This window comes from Falco rusticolus, chromosome 4 (assembly GCF_015220075.1).
Source record: "Falco rusticolus isolate bFalRus1 chromosome 4, bFalRus1.pri, whole genome shotgun sequence".
In the NCBI taxonomy this organism is placed as follows: domain Eukaryota; kingdom Metazoa; phylum Chordata; class Aves; order Falconiformes; family Falconidae; genus Falco; species Falco rusticolus.
Window position 1 is genome coordinate 101,818,573 of NC_051190.1, and position 25,584 is coordinate 101,844,156.

Sequence of the window (25,584 nt, forward strand, 5' to 3'; positions counted from 1 at the left end):
AGTTGTTGTTTCAAGAAAGCTTATAGAAAAATTACAAGGATAAAGAGGTAGAGGCTTTAGATATATCATAAGATACATACTAATTAAGGGTCCAGTTTCCAAGGAGGGGTGCTTTTGGGCTTTCAGACCTATCGATTGCTTCTAGGCTGTTGGGTTCAACAGCCTTTGCACCTTCTCATGCATTTTCTAACTCTTACACTCCATGATGCTTTTGACAAGGTTCTATTAAAATATTTTAAAATGGTTAATAAGTCTTCCCTGGCAACACTTCAAAATTTCTACTTTTCATTCTAATGCAATTTAAAAAATTTATGGAGTAGAAAATTTCTTTTAAGCCTACATTTTAAACACAGTGCACATTTTTTTTTTTTTTTTGTGTCTTATTTTCTGCAGTATGTGTCATTGTTAAATACAAGATAGTCTTGGTGATGTGTAGCTTTCTCAGTTTGCTTTTTGTGTTAGTATACACTGTTACCATGGCTGTTAGCTGCTATCAAACTAATTGAAATGTCCCTTTTCCCTATGCTAAGAAATTTCTTTCTTTCATTTTAATTGTGTACTTAACTGTTCTTTCACGCCTCTTTCATTTACAGTGTCATTACTCCATGAAGAAGGCAGCCTCCTTCCTGGGTATTGGTACAGAGAACGTTTACTTCATCAAAACAGATGAAAGGTAAGGAAACAAAGACCATGACTGTGGTCTCTGAGCCTTTTTAAAATGCAGTAGTGTGGTAGATAACTAACCTATCTGAATGTAACTGAAAAAGTTTTAAATCTGTGTCCCTTAGAGGTAAGATGGTACCTGAGGAACTGGAGAAACAAGTCCAACGGGCCAGGAAAGAGGTGAGAGGGGGAAGGAGAACATGAAGGAGAGAAAAGTGCATGCAGACTGTGTGCTTGTGTCTGAGTGAAAGGAAGGGAAACTAAGAGTGAGTGAAATCTTAAAAATAGGGCAGTTAATGTGACAGTGTGTGTCTTACAGGTGCAGTCTGCTTGCCACAAACTTGTGAAGCAAGCCAAGACTTCTAAGTGCTACACTCTTAATGAGGGAGAAAAATTCCACAGAGTGTTTACTATTAATCAAAGTCCTGAGTACAGTGCTGCTCTGAAGTATTTAGCACGTTTCTTCTAGGATTTCTTTTGCCCTTAATCCTTTTTTAAATGGATGCAGTATTTGTGTTCTTTAAACGGTAAATGAAAACTGTAGGTTTTTCAGTTAATTACAGGAGCTATTGCTCTGTACTCTACAGTGAGCAAGAACTGTAACACGTGGCTCATTCTCTAAAGCTACTGTACAAGCTACAAATGCTAAATGTGGTCCTCTCTAGTGTTGTAGTAAGAATGCAGAGATTCAGTCCTGTGTCTCTTTTCGCCCAGGGACTCTGCCAAGTAGTCAGTCAAAGGCCAGCATGTGGAAATGTACTGATGTGGGTGTTGGACAACTTTTAACATACGTTCCCACAATCTGTAAGACAGCACTTACTGTAGTCAGCGTAATTTATTTTAGAGAGCTTGGAGGACTGAATGTGAGTTCTAAGGCATAGAGCATCTTTTGGCTTGGCTAGCTCACCTTATTTCTCAATTCCAGTTTGTGCATCAGAGCAGTAGGATTCAGCACTCAGCTCTTAGTCCACAGTCTGTGAATACCAAGCAACTAGTGCAATGTGCATGGTGTGGATGATACCTACCGTGGAATCCTACCTTGGGAAGCCTGCTTTTGTAGCTGATAGAAAAGCAAAGGCAGTGCTGCCCTGTTGTGCACTGGCATGGTCACAACAGCTTTCACTAAGATCTGATTTACATACATCTTCTGCAGATCATCAGCTCTTCTTTGAGTTTCATGCTAGATAGTGTAACTGTTGATTAATGTTGACCCTAATGATCCAGCAAACTCTCTTGTTTGCCTTTTTCTGTACTTCGTGTTACCTGTGGAAGACAACTTATCCTTCACTCGTTCAAAGTGGTTAAACCACAACAGCAAGCTGGAGGAAGAAAAGATCTGAAATAAAACTGAACAAGAGGAAGCAGGCTGACAGAAGAATAACCTCTTTGCTCTTGCAGAACCAGAATTCTTGTTTGTTGGTATAATAACAAAATAAGTGGTTATTTGAAAGAAATCCTCTGGCATTTATGACTTGAAACAAGAAAAGATCAACCTCAGTAGGGTTCTCTGCAATTTAAAACCAATTGTTCTATATTTAAATGCTCTGCTTACAGGAGAACACTCTTTTACTTGCATTTTAATAGAAGTTACAGGGATATTGGAAAGTTTTATGTCATCAGTTTCAGTAAGTGTGTCTGTTCTTCATGAAGCTCTGCTTTACAACTTTTATAGAAGGACACTTCAGTGAATTACAGTAAATATTCGAGTGACTAGACAACAGAGGTGTATTTGCTAGTGACAGGAGCACAAAAAGATCACTTGGCTATGAATAGCAAGAGTCTTAGGCCTCTTTTTAGAGAATTTTGTCTGGAAGATGTATTTAACTATATTGTCAAGAAGAACAGAAATTTAATTCCCTTATTTGCAGGGAAAAATGTAATGGCAACTGTCTTTGGAATTTGTAAAGATCCAAGGCTTGTGCCCATATTCAGTCATGTTACCTGCTGGCTGCTGGAGGACCTTTGACTTTGATGTAGCTGTGGGAGAAAATTGGTGAGAAACTAGGTGCAGCAAATATATCTTTGCCTCACTTGCAGCTGTTTTATACTTGAGCTTCAGGCTTGTTTGTAAGTTTGATTGACTTTTGTGGTAGGTTGTACTAGGAATGAATGATCAAGAAGTGAATTATAGGTTGGTAATTCTTTGTGACTGTATGGGATTAATTTAAATTCATTCCAAGGTTACTTTTCACTGTTTAGCAATTGGTAAAGGAATTCTATAATACAAATAACCATTCTAACAGTCCTCTACACTGTCAAGGAAGTATAAAACTGTCAGATTGTAAATGTAAATCAAGCCTGTCTGTCTCTGTAGCAGATGTTTAAAAGTAACAATAATCTTTTTTAAAAAGAGAAATCAGATTTCAGCTGAAGATACATAAAGACTCATGCAGAGTTTGACTTGCCAGCTGATGTCTGATTTCAGTGAAGCTACATTGAGTTACATCAGCAGAGAGACTTCTACATCATCTGTGAGATTTAATTCACTGCAAATTAACTCCAGGGTTCCCAGATTGTACAACGTACTGAAGAGTCACAACATTGTTATTAACTGCATTGTCGTGCTGTGGGCCAGATGCTGAAACATGCAGAGGAGTTCCTTCAGCATGTATTTACCAGCAAGTGAGACCCCACAGTCATTGCTAGGGCTGATACCCTCAATTTCATGGGGTTGTTACAGACTCCACCGATTCTTCTCATTGTTTCAGTTTCTGCTTCTGAGTAGGCACAGGAACATACATCTGCAAGGGTACCTGACCCAGTCTGCTATTGTCATTGCACTCCTGCTATTAGTTGATATTAGTTGAAAGGGAAAGCGGTGAGCCAAGCCACTGAAACCAAAATGGATAGCTTACGGTAGTTGTCTGAGACTGCAACCTTATGTCACCTGCCTAGCCTTAACACTGCCTGAGATTTTTCAGCGGTCTCACTCCTAACATGCAGTTACATCTACAGCCCTTCCTGTTTCCTAGACAGGCGTAGGAGGAAGAGAATAGCACTTCGCTGTAGGTCAGGCACGGGGGTCAGGCAGCAATGACCGTCCCAGTCACAATTTGTGCCAGTGCTACCAAAGGCAAGTAGTGTTCCATAACTGAAGGTTCTTCCTCACCAGGCAGAGAACAGGGGCATTACAGAGACAATGCAGGTGGAAACCGTAGAGGGATGAGCCCTTACCTTGCATGGGTAGCCCGCTGGCTGAGCTAGTAGCTTTATTTTATTCAGCAGAATGGTAGTAAAATGTGGAAGACTTAAAAATGAAAATCAGTGTATGAAGAGAGATGTCAAATATCCAGTACGTTTTGATCTTGACATAACTAGCATCTGCCAAAACATTCTGAAGCTGGCGAAGTCTGCCCTGTGATGGTGTTAACTGGGAATCTGGAAATGGGAAATGCCCTCCCCCCGCCTCCTTTTTTTTTTTTTTTTTTAAGTGCTTTTAAATGCAATACCTTCTGCTGGGAAACTAAATGTAGACTGTCACATCTTTGTCCTACATTCCTAGACCTTTTCATGCTTTAGCTCTGCAGGTACACTGGAGGAGATGAGCAGTGCAAATGACAATTTTGTTTTTAATCCTGTTGCAGGGGTCAGCACCATTTCTTGTCTGTGCTACAGCAGGCACAACAGTGCTGGGAGCATTTGATCCTCTGGATAGCATTGCCGATATCTGTGAAAAGCATGGCCTCTGGCTTCATGTTGATGTGAGTTTTATATACTGTGTAGTTTTGTTTAGCATTGCTTTTTTATAATTGATGTTTTTCTTGACTTTTAATATTTCTTTGTAGAAGTAAGTTGGGCTCTAATACTTCTCTTTTTTGCGTAGAGACCAGAAGTAAATTCTGATTTGTCTCTGTTACACGTGCTGAAAAACAGCAAATAATTTGGTTGTGACAAGCAGTCAAAGCTATTTTGTCATTGTCGGGTTATATTTCAAAATTATTTTAAAATCAATGCTTCAAGGGTGATTATATACAAATACAACTTCAGATTGTTTCCATATTCTATTGGAGAATAGACACATTAGCTTTGTGGTTTGTACAGGTTAAGATAAAGGTAGATTCTGACTCAACCAGTTGTGAATTACTCTGTTTCACATTTACAGGTTTGAGTTTCTTGTAGATATCTTTATGTTTTCCTGAATTGTTCAGAAATTTTCTTTTCTCATTTCTTTATCATTTTAGGTTTTGATATTAAAATCCATCTATAAATCTTTTTGGAATAATCATTGAGCCTTTTTATTACCTGAAAGAGTTAGCTGTAAATGTGTTATTCTAAAACTAGGTCCCTTATGTTTTCTAAAATTGCATTCTCTTTAGAATTGCAATGCCACAAATCCAGAATGGATAGATTAAAAGCCACGAAGCAATGGAGAATCTGGAGCAGCATTGACTGAGATTTTTAGACCTGTTTGAAGTGTTTGTTTAATGTTGAGTATCTGAAGAAAAATTACCTAGGCATTCATGTGTGTTTCAAGTAAATGTCTCACAGACGTTAATAAAGTTGCTGCGTGTGTGAGGCAAAAGAGTTTTCTTATTGACTTGGCGGCAAAGATGCAGAGTTTAGCCCTAGTATTTAAAATGTCTGCTGTGTGCTGGTGAGAACAACCCAGCCGATCTGCAGCAGAAGTGCAGTGTTAGCATTAGGTGCTAGTTTCTTGCCATGTCTATATATAGCTGGTGGAAAGAGGGATGTGTTCAAACTCTGTTGGATCTTAGGTGTGTTGAATAGACGTAGCTGGAGCCATCTCCAATGGCTGTAGGAGGACAATGAGTAGTTTACTAACATAACCCCTGTAGCCAAATAACTAAAATTAGGTGGGATGAGCCTGGGCCGTATTCTGAACTATATAAGTCATAGGCAGTGGATAGTGTTTTGTAAAGAATTAAATTTCTTCTTCCAGTTTTGCCTCACGTTCAAGTGTAAGAGTAAGGTAAAAGTGTCAGTGAATATCTTAAAGCTAATTTTCTGTTTGGACAGTGACTGTATTAGTCAGATGTTAATTGGTTGCCAGTAGAAGGGAAAATGTCCAGTAATAATTTGGGTTTATGGTCTGGAAGACCAATCATTCAGTTAAGATGAGATTCATGTATTGAACCTCTCAGTGGTTCTCGGGAGTTAACAGTATTTTTTTCCACCTTTCCTTTCGCTTTCTATGAGGAGTTGAGTGGATGGCTGTTTCTTTGTTTAAAGTTTCTAGCTGTTTTTGTAGGAGAACAGGGTGTGGGGAAATGACAAAGCTTTCCATGTGACACCAGCCATACATGTATATACGAATGTGCTATAATAAAATAAGCAGACTGTAATTTATAATGTGACCTTTTTTTCACTCACAGCACCGTTAGAAATAGGTTTACTAGAATAATATGTGAAGAGGTACAGTGAGACCAGGCATCTGCCATTCAGAAAGAGAGTACAAGAAATATAGTGAAGAGATGGATTTTTTTTTATTTGTTTTTAAGCAAGCCTACCTGCTTCTAGCCTTGTAGGCAAGAACATGGTATTTTTGAAAGCTCCGAGGATCTGCATTCCTCTGAAAGGCCTGGCTTGTTGTTGAATGATCTGCACATTATGCAGTCTGAGTTACAGCAAATGAGAGTGCTGAGTTGCTGTTTGGGCCTGCTGTAACTTTGGAGGAAAAAATACAAAACAATTAAAACAGATTAAAAACCAGGGAAAGTTCTGTCTAATTTAGGACTTTTCATGTATAATTGATGGGAATCGGGATTATCTACTGCAAATGGTCTCGAGGTGTTTAGAAGAATATCTTACATGAATGTCAGTGGTGTTATTTCCAGATTTACACTGATGTATCTCATTTCAGAATATTTTCTGATTCTGAAAATTGATATGTTTGCCCTAGGGAGACTCTTTTCATTAAATATGGAATGATAAAGCTCACGATTCTTAGGAAGGGCAAAAGGGAGAATATCAACATAAAATCAGTGGGCTTCAGGAAGACAAATTTCAATAAAGTCAGAAATAGTAGATAAGCTCTCATATGGAGACAATCCTAAAGAGGAAAAAGGAGTTAAGGAAAAAGTTGTTTCAAGAAGGTAGTATCGATAAACCCAAACTGTCTCAGCAGTCAAGCAGTTCAATAGCCTAAGTGCAGAGGTTATAACCAGGCTTATTTTGTGTATATTACAGTATTCATACATGCATTCCAGTTGCTTATTGCATTCTATCATACATCTATGATGCCTTTCTTGATGACTTGTTTTGTATCATCAATATGCACTCAAGCTCCAGCACTTGCATATGTCATGTATTGTGTTCATGTAGCTTTAAACACTATGAGTATTTCTTCCCTGCTGGTCCTTCGACTTTTTTTTTCCTATGGCTAGATGAGTACAGAAAATCAGCTTTGACCTATAAACTTGTGCTCAGGTGGTTAGTTTAATCACACTGTGATTCCCATCGTTCAGCTGTAATCAGTTTGTTGCATATGAGTTTTCTCATACCTGGTTACCAATTACATTGCGTGGGACACAGGTGATAGTCTTTGTGTTTTGAGCTACTCAGCATTGCTCTCAGCTGGATTTGTCATAAACAAGATGTGTCAATGTAGTGTGGTCAACGTACCTTTCTTCTGTATCCTCATGGATGGAGGAGAAGCAGTTAACTTTGTCTTTGCAATATCTTGTCAGAAAGCCAGAGAAACATGCCAAGCTGCAGCTGTGGTAGTGAGTGAAAACCTGGCTGGAAAGTCCTAAAGAGCATTACCAGTGGCTCACTACTGAAAGAGGAGAAAATTTCAAGCAGGATTCCACAAAGGTCCATCCTAGGTTAGATATTATCTGGTATTTTCATTAATAACTTGGATGAAAAAGAATATGCAGACTAAATTTGCAAATGACACAAAACTGCTGCAAAAGGCAGTGGGAGGACAGGATTAGAAATCAAAGAGATCTTGACAGTTTGGAGAAGAAAGTGGAAAAAACTAGGCTACAGTTCAATAAAGATAGAGCTTTTAAGTTTAGCTGTAATAATCAACTGCACAAACACAGGCTGGGGATTGTTGGCTAGACAGCAGATCTTCAGAAAAAGATCTGGGGTTTGGAGTATATCACGAATCAGCAATCATAAGCATTTTCAAACAGTTAGATGTCTTTGAGAATTAAATAAAGAAGATATATAAAATAATTCTCTCTTTCTGCTTGGTACTCAATCTGCTTTATCTAGATTGCACCCAAATAAAAAGCTGCATTTCAAGAAGGTTAAGGACCTACAGGAGAAAGGTTAGAAAATAATAAAGACTAGAAAATAAGAAAATAAACAATGGGGGTAAACATAACCATGTCTAGAAATTACGACCAGTGAGGAAAGATTGAAAGCACTGCTGTTACTGAGGCTAGAAGAGAAAAAGAGACAATATGTAGTAGTCTACAGAAGCTTTGAAAACTGCTGCAAAAAAGACAACGAATAATCTGTTCCCGTAACTGCTGCAGGTATGACAAGAGGTAAGGCTGCTTAGGACTGACACTTTTAAATCAGTAGGGTTACCATTCACACAGATTAAAGTGGTTAATTTGTGTAGCCTCCATCATTAGAGGTCTTTAAAAACAGACAAACCCAGTGATTCTCAGTTGTCTTAGGTGCCTTCTCATTCATTTTTGGTTTTTTTGCCAGCCCTGGATCCCTAGGCATTTGGTTTCTGAGCTGGGTAAAGAAGCGTGGAGCACAAATTCATCTTGTAGTACTATGGCTCAAGGAGAGAGTGAAAGGTGGTGGAAATGTCTGGACCTCCAGTACTATCATCCTTCTCTTCCAGATCTCCAGCAGTAATTTTTAATACAAAGGCAGAAAGTACTGCCAGTAGTGTGGTGGAGGTAGCAATTGCTGATGTCTGTCTGCACCTTATTTTTCACTTCGATGCTGATCACAAGCTGTTTTGTTAATCGATTAATAACCTCTAGAAAATACAAGTGTTTGACAGAAATGAGATGAGTGTGGCTAATCCTGCCTTTGGGGGTGGCATACTGTTGCGATAACCTCTTGAGGGTCTTTCTAGTCCTGTTTTTCAGAGAAAGTGTGACTATGTCAACTTTTTCAAATACAGAGCCTTTTGGATGCAGATTTTGTAAAGATTTATTATATTTCAGTGGGTTGCTTATGAATTATGAAAATCAGGAAATAATTTAGTAACTCTTCTGACTTTATTGATCAGGGAATGAAATGAGCAAAATTTGTCTATGAATAGGAAGTCTGGTTTGATTGTCTTTCCATAACATGACAAATTTGGGTTAGCTGGAGAAACCCAGTTTTAAGTCATGGTTCTGCCATGGGACTACTGTGAAGTTTGTGGCAAATAATTTCCTACCTTAGGTCCCACCTGTAGATTGAGCAGCAGCCCTTTCCTCGGCAAGGCTCTTGTGAGCATGGTAACATAAAATATGATGTGGTATGTTAATGTGCTGCATTAATGAGAATGATGTGTTAAGACAAGTTATTTACCTTTTGTTTCTCTTGTGAGTCTTTAGCATTTTTGTCTACCAGAGATAGCAGATCTTATTCCTAATGTATGGCCTGTGAAGCAAATACTGATGCTAAATTCATAGTTCAGCTAACACACTGTTTCTTTCAAGGAAAAAAAGAACAAAAGCCAAAAAAGCATGTATTCTCCATGCTTAGTTCAGGAATCTTCAAGTCAGTGACTTTTTTTCTTCTTCTCATTAGCCCAAAATATATGAATTTATTTTTTTTATTTTTATTTTTTTTTAAATAAGCTGAGTCCAGTTGTTTTATGAACCAATACCTCCTGCACATCTCTGAGGAGCCTTGCTTACTTCACGGGAAATTTGCTTAAGTGGGTTCTGCCTGCATAAACATTGAAAATCCTATTTTTCATGTTTAATAATTCTCAGATGCACTCAGTATGACATGTCTACTGTTTGCATGTTCTCCCCACCCCTCCCCTGTGGGCAAATACTGTTGAGAACTGAAGATTCACAGCACCTGGTGGGTGAAATCAGATTCATGGAGGGCAATCACCTTCCCTTACTCCAGTTGCCCAGAAATTAAACTTGTGTTATAAAAGTTTGTTGTCAGGGTTCTTCCTATTAGTCTGTGGAGAGAGGCATCTGCAAAAGGTGTCACCCAAAGATAGTTATCTAGAATAGATAAGATGACACTTGATAAAGGGTTTCAGTGGAGAGCTCCTCACTACAGAGAATGCCTAAATGACTCTTGGACTGCACACTAGTTTCTTAGATGACCTGGGGGAGATGCTGTGAGTCTTACTCCATTGTAACATTTCTAACATTGGATGTATTGCTGGTAACAGAAATGCTGCTATTGCTTACTCACTGACTTTATCCAAATTCTGGAAAAACTGAGCCTGGGCTTTGCAATTGGCAGAGATTATCATCCTGTATCATCCTTTGTGAACGTCTCGGAAATGAAACTGCTAGCAGGAAGAAGATATGTAAAATGGGCCTTTCTGCTCTCACTGCTTAGGTTTACGCTGGGGGTCAGTACCAGGAATGGGGCTGGTTATGCAAGGACACTTCAGTTCGTGCCCTTGCTTACATAGAAGGGACAGTGTCGTTTGTGGCTCACATAGTGACACAAACCATCAACGCCTCTATTTTAGGCATAGCCCCAGGTTGCCATCTTTATTTCAATAGATGATACTAAAGGCAAAATTTAGTCCCCTGACTGTGCAGTAAAATAAGTTTTAAATGAGATGAAACATCTTCAGAAATTTATTACTTGAAGCATTATCAAAAGAACTTTATACAAGTAATATTTTCTTGGCTCTTTAAATGTTCCAACAGGCTTCTTGGGGTGGCTCGGCTCTGGTATCAAGGAAGCATTGCAGACTTCTTCATGGCATCCACAGGTATGTCAGTACAGTTGGTGGGCACGCTTACCAGGGGCTGAGGTGAAAGTTAGGGCCTGTGGCCTCCATGAGAGCTGCGTTTTTCAAAATACATATTACTATTAATTGGCGAGATTTCTGAATGTGTGTGTGGAAAGGGGAAATCTGTCTGCTTGCGTTGTGTTTGGCCATTTTTAATTACCTAATACTCATGATTATACATGTGGTTTCCACCTCCCTTTCTCCATTTATAAATTTTGTAGGGCTGATTCTGTTGCATGGAATCCCCATAAAATGCTGTTGGCCGGAATCCAGTGCTGTGCTCTTCTGGTGAAAGACAACTCTGTAAGTCCTCCTGTCCTTTTCTGTCCTTTTTTTTTTTTTTTTTTTTTATATAATGTGGTAGGCTGTCATTGTTGTAGTATGGAAGTGGAAACAAGAAACAACTGCAAGTCAGTTTTACTATACTGCAGTGCAAAGGCTGAATGGTATTAGTTTGAAGTTTAATTTCACCACAGAATGAATAAATAGTGAATAAGAGAGCAGGGTCAAACTGATCCAAGTCACCGTGCTCACCCGTGGTCAAATTCTGCAACTGGTGCCCTTGCTGGTTAACTTCTGTGCATGATTTGCATTCAGAATTGAGTATTTTCTCACCTGGGTCTGCAGCACTTAAACACTGAGCTCGTCAGAGTCCTCAGAATAGCTGTCATCCATTGGGACTGCGGCAGTACTGCGTCTCTGTTTAAAGAAGGCAGAGCTCCTCTTTACACCCCCTTAAATGGGTGCACCAGAGTGGGAAAGGAGAGGGATTAGGAGTTGGAGCACATGCAGGTAAAGGTGCTAAGCCTTTTTCCTCGCTCTACTAGTTCTTCATCACCGGGGTGATTTAGGCTTTCCAAAAGCCATGACTAATTAAAAGGTCTAGCAAGCAAACAACTGAGCTCTGATCTCAAGTGGCACAAATGTGGGATGAGTCTGCAGTGTCATAAAAGTCCCTGCTTATATCTTTGTGGAGTTCTTCTGTCTTAATAAAGAAACCACTAAGTGGTTAATTATTATAAGCCCCATTTCAAACTCAGCCCCGCTAAAACTTACGCCTGTTGTCCACCCCATCAGGGCTGAGTTTTTGCTTATACTTCATAGGTTATAAATGACTGAATGTCATGAAGATAAGGAGCCCCTGAGGTATGCATCACTGGTTTGGGGCCATGGTTTGTAAATCTTGTGTCAAAACAGCTGATAATTTGTATTCAGCTGCTAGTGGTTAGCTATGTATGTAATTGGTTACTAACAGTAGTAACTGATCAGAACCAAAGAACATAGATGCTGTCAGTGCTCTCTTGGAGCTGATTGCTCTTAAGTCAGGGGTGAAACGTGGCAGGACAGCAAGGAGAAGTGTGCCTCCTCATTTCCTTAGACTGGAGTCTGTGGGATTAAAGAGGATTAGATTCCAGGACTACCCATCCATCACTTCATCTTTATTCCAGGAAGAAAAACAAGCAGAATGAAGTTAGTGACTAAGATTAATGTGGTGTCTTAATTGCAGGCTTGGGAAGAATTCAGTGCTATATTTTTAACTAATTAGGCCCAGTACATAGATACAGCCCCAGGTGATGATTAGACTACTTGGACTGCGTATTGGAAATTTGTCAGGAAGAAAGAGGAAAGAAGCAGAGAGGAGCTGCCCTGGCATGTAGGGTCACTTTACAAACACTGTTCTAACTTCAGGGTTCTGGCAGCCTTTCTGTGTTCTCCTTCCATGGAGTGCAATGCCTGGTAGAGCAAACCTATTCAACTTCGGAATCACAGCTAGCCACTGTTGTGCTGGAAATACTTGTAGAGCTGAATCCTAGGCCGTTGGGGGGTAAACCACAAGTATTACTGATCATACAATCAGATCCTGTTGTACAGTGAGACACGTTCTGGCAAGTAGAGGATTTCTCTGCATGGGGAGGAGAGGGTGTTTTACTCTTGTGTTTAATTCCTGGAAAATTGGCACTTGTGTTTTGTGTACGTGCCAGTGCAGTCTATACGCAAACAAGCACATAAAAATTTCAGTACTTTATCAGCTTTTTGAAAGTGTTGGAACATAAATGCTTAAGAAAAAAAAAGAGATCAAACATATATTTAAGATGCTTAGGCAGAAAGGTCTTGCTTCACTTTGATCCTCTCCATACCAGAACAGGCAGATGAATCCAGTTTCCCATTAAAAATGCTGTTTTCACACCAGTAAGAGAAGGGAAGAGTAGGTGTATTGGGTTTCTCACTTTGGAGCTTGTTCCACTGCTCCTGAATGACATAAATACCTATGGCTGCAGGTGAGGCACACATTAGTATATGAACATAGTTTCTTCACACTGTGGTTGGGCTGCATCGTGGGAGCTGGAAGTTGGGCACACATTGCTCTGCTAGTGACCATGAATGCTCAAGGAACCTCAAGTAGTTTCTGAAGTGGTAAATTCTGCAAGAAATTGGAGCAGCAAAATGTTAAACATAGATGTTAAGTCCCATTTAGGAATCAAGCCCTAGCTCCCTTTGGAGATCTAATTAAGGAAGTTTAGTAACCTGTCTTCCCATTTGCTTTGAGGTCCTTTTGGAAACTGTGAGCTACCTCAGGAGTAGGGTTAGGTGATTATAAGTGGACAAATAATCCCCTTCAGTTTTTCTTTCTCACACTTGTTTTTTTTTTTTTTTTTTTTTTTTAAAGGTATAGATTGTTCAATAAGCCCAAGCTTTGTATTTTAATTAATGTATGAAAAAATAATCTTTAGAATGAATCATCACAGGTCTTGATGTAGTGGTAATACCCTGATTTCCCATTAGCAAAAGTAATAGTGACTGGTTTTGTTTGATTTGGGTTTTTTTGCCACACGGCAGCAATAAAGCTATGTGATTTAGTAACGTTAATAGGCTTAAAACATTGCAGCTAGATTAACAGAATGAAACATTGTATTTAAATATTTTCCTATACAGGTTAAAAAAAAACCAAAAAACAAACCTGCAGTGAAATGCTGATAACAGAGTATCTTCCAGCCTTAGTGAAACAGAATTGGAATGATTTCCGAAGAAGGTAGAGATAGAGAAGAGAAATACATGTTTGACTTGATTAGAACGGAGAAGCGTTTTCACCAAAGGGGAAGAGAGATTGATTAATCCTCTGTAAAAGCTCAGATCAATGGCAGTAGTTCTTCAGTGCTTAAAGCACTCAAGAAATGCATAGCTATTCCTTTTTCACTGCCATGCCCTGAGTAACTTTCATCACTTCTGTAATAAGAAAGACTTATTCAGAAAACACTTGTATTGCTGTGGTGTGAATTACAGTGACTGTTTAAACACAAAGCTAGATGGACCAATATTCTCAAAACATTAGTGAGTCAACTTTATTCTTCTATGATCTTAAAATGCTATGAATCCATTTTGGGTTGTACCTGTTCCCTTAAGACCACAGAGCTACTCCAGTCTGTCCTTGCTATAATCCATGTAAATATCTATATAAATAGATAACTATTAGATAGATTTATAAAATCTATATAAATAGAGAATTAATGTTTATCACCAATGCCGAAGCTCTGTGACTCGTTAGGAGTGTAGCACTATGTTAGGTGATTAGTAATCAGTTCTAGGTAATGAGCAGAATTTGCACTTACTAGATAAAAATAAAGTTTTAAAGAATCTAGCTAATGAAATCCCAGTTTAGCACAGAATATAATTGAGGTGATCATGGTAGCCATCTACAGTTTAATTTCTTCCTCATCATTAGCAGTATCACAGATATGTACTTTCCTGACTCCTTTTCAGGGCAGCTGCAGGAAATAATCTATTCCCATTGCTTTCTGCTTGGGGTTAGTACAACTGAGAGCTCCTTCTCATCTCTTGAATTGAACTGTAGGGGTGACCCTTTGCTTTTGAGAATTTTCAAGTATGATATTCAAAAGATTGTGGTTATTGCTTCAGATGAGGCAAATCAGGAAGAAGTCTTGGGGGAAAAAGGTGTTTTGTTAATGAAATTATAATTCACCTTTAACTAGCAATGGAAATGGAAAGAGATTGGAAGGCTTGCTGTAGGTAAGTGTGTTCAATGAGAAAAATATGCTGATTTATGAAACTGGAGCTCTTATATATTGATTTCAGTATCAATTACTATTAATTTATTTGCCATTAATTAGAATGCAGAGCAACTATTCATAGACATCAAAACCAAAGGCTATTTGAAACTTCATAGTGGACTGGGCCCTCCACAAAAGTAGTATTTCCATTTTCTAAACCTTAACAGCCCCAGTATAAGTCAGAGCACTTCCATTAGTCTCTGTACAAAGGGTAGGAAGATAAAAGATGCTGAAGAAAGAGTCTCTTAACTTGTCAAACAGGGCAGTTCTAATGAAATTTTTGCAATTCTTCTGAGTAGATGGAGCAGCTGAGTTTGTGTGAAAAACTGTTAAGGTCTTCTTGGGACTAAGAATGTTGAGATGTTGAGTTAGTCTACTTTTTTGTTTTTTCCCTTTTTTTTAATTTTTATTTTGTTCTACTTTTCCATCGTTTGGCTAGGAAAAATGACATGACTTTGTCTGCAGCCTGTCTGAGTCTATTACTTTTGAGACAACAGTAATCAAGGAGTAACTGCTTTCTTGAGCATAAAATTTATCTCGGATTTTTTTCGTCTTCTGTTGTCCTCCCTGCCCAAATTCAATTCTGCAGCATTCCCTTTCTCTTCCTTACTCTTTGTCCTCCATCTTGCTGCTTGCATTGGTCTGGCATATTTCTTCCTTTCTCACAAAGCACGGGTTTTGTTTCTTCTGTCTGCTCTAGTTCCATGCTGGGGGATGTCACTGTACTTGCCTCTGGAGATTGACAGTAGACAGTATCTTCAGCAGGATTTCTTGAGCATGTTGCATTATTAGTAAGATAAGCAGATGGAAAAGGCTCATCAAGCCAGCACATCTTGTCAGATTTGAATGCACCAGGAGAGTAAGACAGTACCTGTCTTGTCTTGTCTTTTCTTTTCTTTTCTTTTTTTTTTTTTTAATGAAATATGTTCCCAGGAATATGAGATCATTCAGAGATATAGAACTATTTTTTCTTGTTGCATTTTCATTCTGGAGCATTTGTTTTTAAACTATGAAACTCTGGAGCTGTACTGTGATCATAAGTGAACTTCCCAGTCTTTCAGTAATATTGCCAGTTTAGTTTAGGTTTCTTGTGAGAAACAGAAGTTACTATTACTCAGACAACAAGCACAAGGGGAACTAGTATCCTGTGATGTCCTCAACTGTGCAACTGTATTAGATTCTGATAAGGCAGAAGGTAGTCCCACATTGATCAACCCTGTTAAACAGTCACTGCAGAATTTTAAAGTCAGTAACAGACGTAGCAATTAACTTAAATTTATGGATGTTGCTTCCTTTCTAATTTTTTTTAAATACCATTCCTAGTAAACTTGTATTTCCCCTGAAGATCAAGGTGTGGAGACCTAAATGAATAGGACACACTGGCTTGACAAACAGATTCCTGTCTCTGTTATGCAGCTGTTAACCAGAGAATACAAAGCTGTAGAAAAACTGTAAAGATTTTCCATTTATTTTTTTATTTTAATTAATTTTTATTTATGCTTCAATGCTTGACTTTTCTTTGGTTTCTGATGTCATCTGCTTGCCTTTCTTTTTCTGAGAAAGCTGAAAAGTGGGTGTGAGAATCTTAAGTACTGTAAAGAAGCTGCTCCCAGCATTGGCTTTCCAGCTATGGCTACCCGTGTGCTGCTGCAGCACGTTATCACTGATGACTGCAGAGGGAGAGCAGCCACTGCCCCTTTTTTTTCCCAAGCTGTCACATAAACTGTCTTTTCAGAAGGCTGAATGTGCTGGTGCTGTGGCTTAAGAGTTCAGGCTGAAATTGCTGTCCTTTTTGCAAACCAGCAATATTACAATGGGATTGTCAAATCCTTACAGAAGTTGTGGAGAAACCTTTGGTGGAGTTTTTTTGCTCTATGAATAGGTGCGCAGGTTGGTGTTCTTGTTTGTTTTGTATTGATGGAGGGAGCTGAAAAGACTAGTAGAGAGGGGGGCATTCTGTGTAACCCAGTGGATTATTTCTCCGTTGGATTTTTTTTGTCCTGACCTTTTTTCCCTCTATTTTATTGTCAGTTCCAAAGTTATCGGTAGGGTATTGTAATGTAGACCAAGAATTGTACCTCTGTACCAGGAATATGACACTTTGATTAAGGGTGATGTCAGACACTGTCTGCCATTTTAAAATCAGACTTGTGGCAGATGCAGAGAAAAGAATAAAATGTGAAACACTTTTTCAGTTCGTTCAAATTGAAGAGTGATATTGAATTGGAAAATTAATTGTGCTCTTCGAGATACTGTTTAACAGCTTCTGTCATGCTTTCCACTTCTGTTCCTTGGTCTGTTCTGCACAGAAGACTTCTGGTTCAACTGTCACTTAAATACCTGCTTGCAGATGTGAATCATATGCTGTAGCCATATTTTTAACCTCATCTGAATTTCTGTTCTAGTATTATCTTAGACTGTGGTTTGTTTTTCTTACGCACTTCTAATATCACTGACATTAACAACCTCTTGTGTCTCCTGGGCTCCTTGTAGGGCCACCCTTATCTCTGCTCTTTGAAACCTGCTTTCTGCCAGCCCTTCTCTCTACTTCATAGTATTATGGAGTATACTTTGATATTTCATTCTTAAGCCAGTTCTTCAGTCCTGTGCCTCTTCTTTTCCTCTGTACCTTTAAACCTGTAACAGCCTCTGTATTTTCTGTTTCCCAGCTTTGTTCTTTGCTGGAACTTTCCATGTTACTCATTTATCTTTGTCTGTTTTCTGCTGGTGATCTCTGCCCAGGCAGCCTCGCAGAAGTGGGAGGCTAGAGATTGCTGAATAAAAATAATTTTATTAACAAACCTTAATTAGGGTATGCTAAAGTACCTTTTTATTTTCAAATATAAAAATTCTCTGAACTGTGAAAAGAGACAGAATTTGGGGTTGTACTAACTTCCTTGTGGTGTTTCCACTCAGTCAGAAAGCCTATGCTAAATTCTCAGTGGCTTTATTTTCTGCTAAGGGCTAAACATTTATTTTTTAGGGCTAAAATCTTCCCTACCTGCAACTAACTGTGCTGTACAAGAAGGAATAGATTGAGCCATTTGTGAACGTATAGGAACCTTCTCAGTGGCTGTTCTTCCAATCTAACGACTGGAACAGTGGGTATAGGCTTCTCCTTCTCTTCCCTCTTTCCCACCCATGTATGTCTTCGGATAACTGTTTCTGTGGTACCCACTCCTATGTTTTCTTGTTATCTGAGTCATAATTCCTCTTCAATCTGCAACTCTTGAGTGATGTTATGAAGAAAATAATAATAATAAAAAAAGTTTCCTCATTGCAGTGCTGACTTCACTGGGTTCAGATTCATCCAGAGCTCTTCAACCATACCATAAGCTTTGGATAGTTTCTTGCACATCCAGTTCTGTTTTTCTAAGCAGTTGGTACAGACAGGAAAAAAAGGCTTTGGGTTGTGAAGATAAAGTTTGAAAATGCTTATCAGAAATCTAAGTTTCTACTGTGTTTCTAACAGGGCCTCCTGAAGAAGTGTTACTCTGCCAAGGCTGCATACCTCTTCCAGCAGGACAAGTTCTACGATGTCAGCTATGACACTGGTGACAAGTCCATTCAGTGCAGCAGGCGTCCGGATGCATTCAAATTCTGGCTGATGTGGAAGGCATTGGGAACCACAGGCCTGGAGGAGAGAGTAAACAGGGCACTGGCTTTGGCTAGGTACCACCTCCTAATTTTCAATATGTCTGCTTTGTTTAATGGACTCAAATGTTGACGCTGCTTACACGCCATATCCTGGAACAGACCACAATGTTAGTTTTTTTCCCCCTCTCCATATTGTTCGGAGATACTGCTTGATTTTTTCTCCACAAGTTTGCTGAAGTTCTTGATGCTTACAGTATGTTCTGCTAGGGGCTGAAGCACATTTTTCTTGCTATCTTCCCCTCGCTCACCCTGTTCAGTTTTACTAAGTTTTTGGTCTTGCAGAACTGAGTTTCACAAGTCAGTTCTGCAAAATTCTTGCTAGAAGGTGTTTCTGAAGTAATGGTGGTGGTTCAGTTTCTGGGAAGAAACTTCCATACACAGGTTGTTTTGTCTTCTGATAGAAGAAATAATACTGCAATAAGGTAATGGCCCATTAAAAACAATTCACTTGAAGTATATTTGTTCAGTATTTATACAAGATACATCACAATGAAATCTTCACCAATTCCTGGGCTAGCTACCTTACCACACTACCATAAGTTAAATCATTAATACTGAAAAAGTCACCCATATCGTATTGCTATTCTATTTGTTATATGAACTACCAAGTTGAAAATAACTGAACGTTCACTGCAATGAAAATTAAAGGAATAATCTCCCTTCAATGAAGTAACTTAAAGAAAAGGTAAAAATATGCATAAACTAACCCCAGAATGGATTAGAAAGGAATAAAAAGAAGCAAACCCAGAAAAGCCCAAATGAGCTGTGGCTTTTTTCTCTTATTTTTTTTAAAGCCACTCATTGTTTGGCTGGTTAAGTGTTCCTTAATAACCTCTAGTTAAATTGCACCTTGTTTTTGTTCAGAAGCTTTGTACTATTCTGTGTCTGTGCAGAGTAAGTAATTCATTCCACTATCAGCAGGAGAATTTAGCCTTACCAAGGTCACTGGCCAAGGTCGTTTGACTGAAAGTGTAGTGATTAATGACCTTTCTGAGATCGATATTTTCTTTGAGCTTTAGGATTCAGCTGGTAGTGCTTCTAAGGAGTGACTGGATTGTCTTTTTTCTTTTTTTTTTTTCCTTCTTTAAGAAGAAATTTAATTCTTAGTCATTATCTGATGAAACGCATTCTTTACAGTAGCTGCATTGCTATCTTGAGTTTGCACGGACATGGGAACTATGCCAGGTTTCTGAGCTACTCAACAGCTGTGCAGCCTTTCTCCTGATTTGTTACAGTAGGTGTTACTTTCATGTTGCAAAGATAGTGTTTCAACATTCCTGAACACAGACCTGGATTAATTCTGGAACTAGTCCACTGGCTATAGAATTTAAGAGCAGGATTACTTTTTTTTTTTTTTTTTTTTTCCCCTCCCATGGCCAGGCAGAGCTGCAAAGGCTTTTGGGAAATTGTGGGCTTGTATTTCTGTTGCATCAAACTTTGCTTATTGGCTATTCCATTAATCTCTTCTTGTTCTGGAGATGAATCATGGTTTTGGTGTATTAGATATCCCAGGAACATTGTGATACTACCTATTTGGAAAGGCTTATTTATAAAATACTTACAGTAGAGCATCCTACTGATTGTTTCAGAATGTCTTCCGCTCTTCCCCCCCACCCCCCCCAGTTATTTTTGATGCAGGGATATTGCTTTATGAACAACACTAAAAAGACAATAGAAATAAACTGCTTTTAGAATATAACTATAACCACCTCTGCAGTTTATGCTTCAGCATCTCTGCAGTTTTTCTGCCTGATTCCTGTTCTGACACCTGCTCTTAGCAGGCATATGTCTACTTTCACTGCAGATCTCCACCCCTCATTTTCTGCAATGCTTAATCATAGCGAATACCACTTCTTTCTGCACTCCAGTCCTCACTGAGACTCAAACTCTTCTGACATTCTACAACCATGACACAATAATAAAACTCCATTGTCAGTTGTGGAAAGATACACAGGGTAAACGGCTCCACTGCCATCAAATGGTCCTGGCAAGATAAATCATGGGTGATGGATTTTCTAATGGCTGCCACCTTAAGCTATTGACAGTATAGTTATGAACATGATTAACAGTGTTGTGAGCTTGACCAACATAAGAGATTTGACGTCAGGTGGTGGTTTGTAAAAAAGGCACTTGTGGCAAGAGGAAAGGGTATTAAGCATTGTAAAACAGCTCTAACAATTCAAGACTTCAAAAAGGCAATCATGCCTAGGTGGGCATGCCCAGTAGTGTGGGCATTAACAGGCAGGTAACAAATGAATGCACACAGCAGGATCTGAATGATCGTGGCAGGAAAGATCCAGGACCTTGACTTGTTACAGTGAGAGGAAACATCTCAGCAGTGCACAACACTCATAGAGTTGCGTGATGTGGGAACTGGCACTCTACCACAGCAGTCATTTTGCAGAGATGTGTGCTAAGAGGTAATGAGTCACATGAACAATACTTGTTAATGATAAACAGTGTGACAAATCCCCTTGCTCTGTTTTGAAAAATGTATACCATCTAGGGTATTGTTTACTGCCTCCCTAGCCAACCTGTTTCTGCAGCATGTCTGCCTAATAGCAGGCACTGCAGATACAACTGTGCTAGAGGTGTCCCTGTGGGGGCAGGTTTCAGGCATGTGGATAGGACCAAGGAGGGTTATTTTGACAATATTTTTCTTCCCCAAGTAGTGGGTAAAAGAAATTTGTGTGATGACCAGTTATACAGCTGCAGGCAGGAAAATGCCAAATAAATACAACAAAAGAATAGATTTGTACAAAGACCAGTAGTTGAACTGTCTCAGTTTTATTACTGTTAGACAGCAAATATTCATGTGGAAGACTAAAATTATGTTGAAATGGAAAAGCTGTGTGAATTTGAGGTGATTTCTTTGTAGTTTTCCTTGGGAGGGCTTTGAGGAGGGGGAATGAAGAGAGAAGTCCATGTTTTGTCAGAGCGTCCTCTTTGCTTTGGAATTCCTGTGTGATGTGTGCCGTGGCAAAGCTGAGGTCATGTTTGAAAAAAAATTCTATAATTTGAAGCTCTTTGGCTCCAAAGTCTTGATTCAAATGCATCTTCCCATTGAAGGCTTCTGTGATTTTCATATTGACAGGTGAAAGAGAAAAGAAATACTTACTTCAATGCTTTGTTAACGTAGGATGCCCAGGGATTATTGTGCATCAGCAGTGACTCACTGAATGGAAATGTGTACTGTTGTGTACAGTGTGGAGCAAGGATAGTACTGGGGAAATTGCTGGGCTGGAAGTATGTGGAAACTTTTAAATTCTGGGCTAAACTAAGAGGTCATGGTGACAGGAATAGCACAAGAGATGTCAAGGTGACCATGACCATGAAATAAGCAGCACAGAATCAGCATTTGAGAAAAAGAGATGGAGGAATTAATTTGTAGAGAGCAACTTCAGTGGAAATTTGCATTGGGGAAGTTCTCAGCTTCATGCTAATAGGATCAATTTGTGCTCTGTGGCTCCACTGAAAATCTGTGCTTGAGGACAGAATATGGCCTCTCCTCAGTGCTCCTTGGCTGGCTATAGCCTTCATTTGTTTCCAGGAATTGATGGCTACTGCATTTTCACAGCAGGTAGAAATGAGGTTTAACTCTGTGATTCCTTTGCGGCTGGGGGAGAAAAAGAAAAGGAGGAGAAAAAATGTATACATGTTCAAGACCTTTTTCGTTGTTGTCTGTATGTATTGTTTTATTCTATGCTTTTAAACTCTGCATTTTTGATTACAGATATCTAGTGGAGGAAATTAAGAAAAGAGAGGGATTCCAGCTTCTTTTGGAGGTAAGTGAAAATGAAACTGAACTATTGATGTTATGGAGACTGGGTAGTGTTTGATTTTTGTTCTTTTTAGCCAATTGCCAATTTGTATTTGAAATATGTAATGTAATAAGTTTATGTATTGGAGGTATACAGATATGATTGAAGACACATAACATGTTCTGTATTCCCTCCCATCACTCTTATTTTCCTACCTTCTGGTCCTGTGTTGCCTCAGGAGGTATAGATGGAACACTTTTTTGTGAAAGTGAAGAGTCTGGCTGCAAAAAAGCAGTGCTTGCCAGACTTACAGATAAGACTGTGTGCTGGATGGAAGAATATTTTGATCTTAAAAATGGACTTTTTATCATCAAAGTCCATGGTTTTTTTCCTTGACTCTGTTTCTACACCCATCTTCCTAAAAACTACCCCAAAGTTGCTTTTCACTGATCTTTGCTAAACCTGTCGTCTTATTACCTGTTAGTGACCTTGCTTGGGGGGAGAATGAGTAAAGGGGGCAGAGCTAAAGTGCTGTTTTTCCACATATCATCTGCTTTTTGGTTAAGAAGGCTAATATCTAGGGAATCTGCAAAGTTCTGTCATTCTTAGAAAAACCTTCTGCAATGTTGGAAGTGTATGTATGTGAAAGACAGCTGGGTATGTAGCGTGGGGAGGAAGAGAGCAGATGTAGGAAGGGAAACAGAGGAAGTGCCACACATGGAGACTGATAAACTGTAATGATGCAGGTTTGGTTTACGCTTGCTTAGGCCATGAGCATTCAAGAAGAAACATGAAATGTAAATAATAATTTATACCATTCATACAATATAAACTTTTCCCTTTGACTTTGAAAACTGCTGATTTGAAAGTGCATACTGGGTGACTTTACATGAAGAATTTTGGGCCAGCAGCACATGATGGGGTTACTGAAGTGGCAAGCCTTTTAAAAGGTCTCCATGTTCTGTTGTCGTAGAGTTTAGCAGGGAGCCCAGATCTACTGTAGATGTGAAAGCTGCTGGGGAGAGCAGAGGCTGCTGTTTAGTTCCTGCAGGAACAGGACATCTGTTAAAAGTGGGACTGGGGGGAGTGCTATAGTATGGGCTATGAGAACAGAGTTGAGCAAGGGTTAAGAAAAGGTTTTCAGGAATGCAGGGGGACAAGCAGTGAGAATTCAAAGACAGACTGCTGGGAGGCAGTTGGGCCCTGTTACGTGAGCCCTTTCTGAACGGAAGTTGGGCTTTGGACAAGAAGCTGAGGAAGATGATCCTGTGGTACATGCAGTGAGGAAAGTCCTGTAAGGAGAACTGCCCTATCGCCTGGAAATGCCACTCGGGCTTGAGTCATCTTGAACTCTTCTGTGGTATAACTGCTTACCTGCTTGGGTAAGAGCTGTGACAAGATAACCAGAAACAGTGAAGCATAGCAGAGGGTAGTTACATTTTTCTGGGATGAATGGTATTTACAGAGGGGGGTGATGTATTTGATGTGTGAAAAGAAACTGAGATAATCAAGAATACAATATAGGCAATGGCAATATGTAATACATGCCATCTGTCTACTCCTGCCGTCTGATTTTAAGTAGTTTTAAAATAAACCCTGTAACAGCAAGCTAGTGCTTGCGCTCATGAGGAAGCTGCTGCCTTTTCAGGGTCTGTGTTTATGTGTGTACTCAGTGCGTGCTCTTTGGGGAAAGAAATGGGACTTTAAGAGCTGAGCTTTATTTCATTCAGTGGCAGCAGGTGGCAGGTTTGCAGCTCTGTTCCTGCTGACAACGATATTCTTCTTGATGATTAAATTGTATTTAATGCATTCTTTGAAGTGAGGTGGAAAATTATATGAGCAGTTCTCAGTGCCCTTTCATGAAAGAACATGGCGCAGCTGGTGGGCTCTCCTCATTCAGGAGACTGCCTGGGACTGTAATAGCAGCCGCATTCACAGTGGGGCAAAGAGGAGGTGTGACCCAGCTACCAAGACCCCTTTAAACTTCTTTTTTTTTTTTAATTATTTTTTCTTTCAACCACCACTAATGAGGATAGTGTGTGGGGAGAGGGGTGTGTGAGTCTATAATCCATGTTATAATCTAGACTCCAGTTAAATACTGTGTTGCAAATAATGTAGGTAGAGAGTTTGAGTGGTTTTACGAATAGTGTTGGATGGGATTGGGAGGTACGTCTGTTCCTCATGCTATTGCTATCTGTACGGGTAAAAAAAAAAAAAAATAAAAATTGCTCCAAATTAGCAGGAAATGTAGAGAGACCCTGGACTGCTCTGCTGGGAACATTTTCTCAATCATACGTGAAATGGAAACCTCTTGAGCACAAAATGCCTTGTTTTATAATGCATGGTGAACAGCAGTTTTTGTTGGGAGTCTTGCAGCTAAACTCTCTGCTGAGTTTAAAGGCACAATTTCTCTGGAGTGAAGCAGAGGCGTGGAGTCTTAGTGTTTGCTCAAAAGACCTTCTTAGATATCGGAAAAGATCTATCCAGGATATGGCACATACCTGCAAGGGGTCCTGAGATTCTTATAAAATGTGGAAATTGAGAAAGCCAGCATTAACTCCAGTACTATGTAGTGCTGTGTGATATAAAAGGTGATTGTCATTGTTCAGTAGAAAAATTATTAATGTGCAAGTGTTAAATGGTGACAAAAATAGAGTTGTGTAAAATGCATCATAGAAATTTCCATTTAGAAAAAAAAACAACACTAAAAAGAAAGTGTGTTCTTCTCTTTAAAGTTGCTTCTATTCTGAAATCTGTAAGTTATCTCTCTGTTCTGTCATGCACTTTTTTCCTAACCAAAGTTTTTAGTGAGCAAAGCAGAGTTAAATATGTATGTAGGAAGGAGAAATAAAAAAGGAACCCCAGCAGGTTTCCTTTTTTTGGCAGCAAGAAGAGAAATGGATGATATCAGAACTATTTCTAGTTTCAAAAAAGGGAAACAAAAGGTGAGTTGCAGAAGGAGGTTTTAATGAGAAGGGTATCAACTCAAAGGCTTCTCCCCCTGCCCCCCCCCCCCCCCCCCAATAAAGCAAACTCTTTGATGAGCTTTTATATGTATTCCTGTCCCATTTGTTGCATCTCATAAATAATCACTTGTTCTCTTGTTTAGCCGGAGTATGCAAATGTTTGCTTTTGGTACATTCCACCAAGCTTAAGAAAAATGGAGGATAGACCTGAATTTTGGCAGAAGCTACACCAGGTGAGTGTCACATGAACAGTGTTATCTGTAGCTCAAGGATTTTTCTGTGTGCCAGATAAGAATGTGAAATAGCCCTTGACTTTGTTCAGCACCAACCTACCAGTAGAATGGAGATCTAATCCTTAGATAGCTGTTTGTAGGATTTAAGTTTGTTCTCTGTTTAGACAAGGCTAATGTAAGAGATGCATGCATTTCCAGGTATTCGGCTTACTAGCAAAGCTGTTGGCTGGCTGAGAGAAGAGGAACAGTGTTGTCCGCATCTCCTGTCTAGACAGGTTATTCATTACGTGTTTCAGACACTTAACCACTGTCCTTGGAACTTGTCTTATTATCTGTGATAATCTGTGATAATGCAAGTGAGGAAGTGCTTAAGAA

At 39.2% G+C, this 25,584-nt stretch overlaps 1 protein-coding gene across 1 annotated transcript in view; it reads left to right on the forward strand.

Moving 5' to 3' along the window:
• The window catches only part of GADL1 (glutamate decarboxylase like 1), an 85,536-nt gene that overhangs the window by 21,792 nt on the left and 38,160 nt on the right, over positions 1–25,584 (forward strand). Inside the window, exons 7-14 of the mRNA XM_037386852.1 lie at positions 594–673; positions 789–843; positions 4,248–4,364; positions 10,440–10,504; positions 10,747–10,828; positions 18,065–18,264; positions 21,983–22,034; positions 25,120–25,209. Coding sequence (XP_037242749.1) covers positions 594–673; positions 789–843; positions 4,248–4,364; positions 10,440–10,504; positions 10,747–10,828; positions 18,065–18,264; positions 21,983–22,034; positions 25,120–25,209 — 741 coding nt within the window. The remainder of the gene's footprint in view (positions 1–593; positions 674–788; positions 844–4,247; positions 4,365–10,439; positions 10,505–10,746; positions 10,829–18,064; positions 18,265–21,982; positions 22,035–25,119; positions 25,210–25,584) is intronic.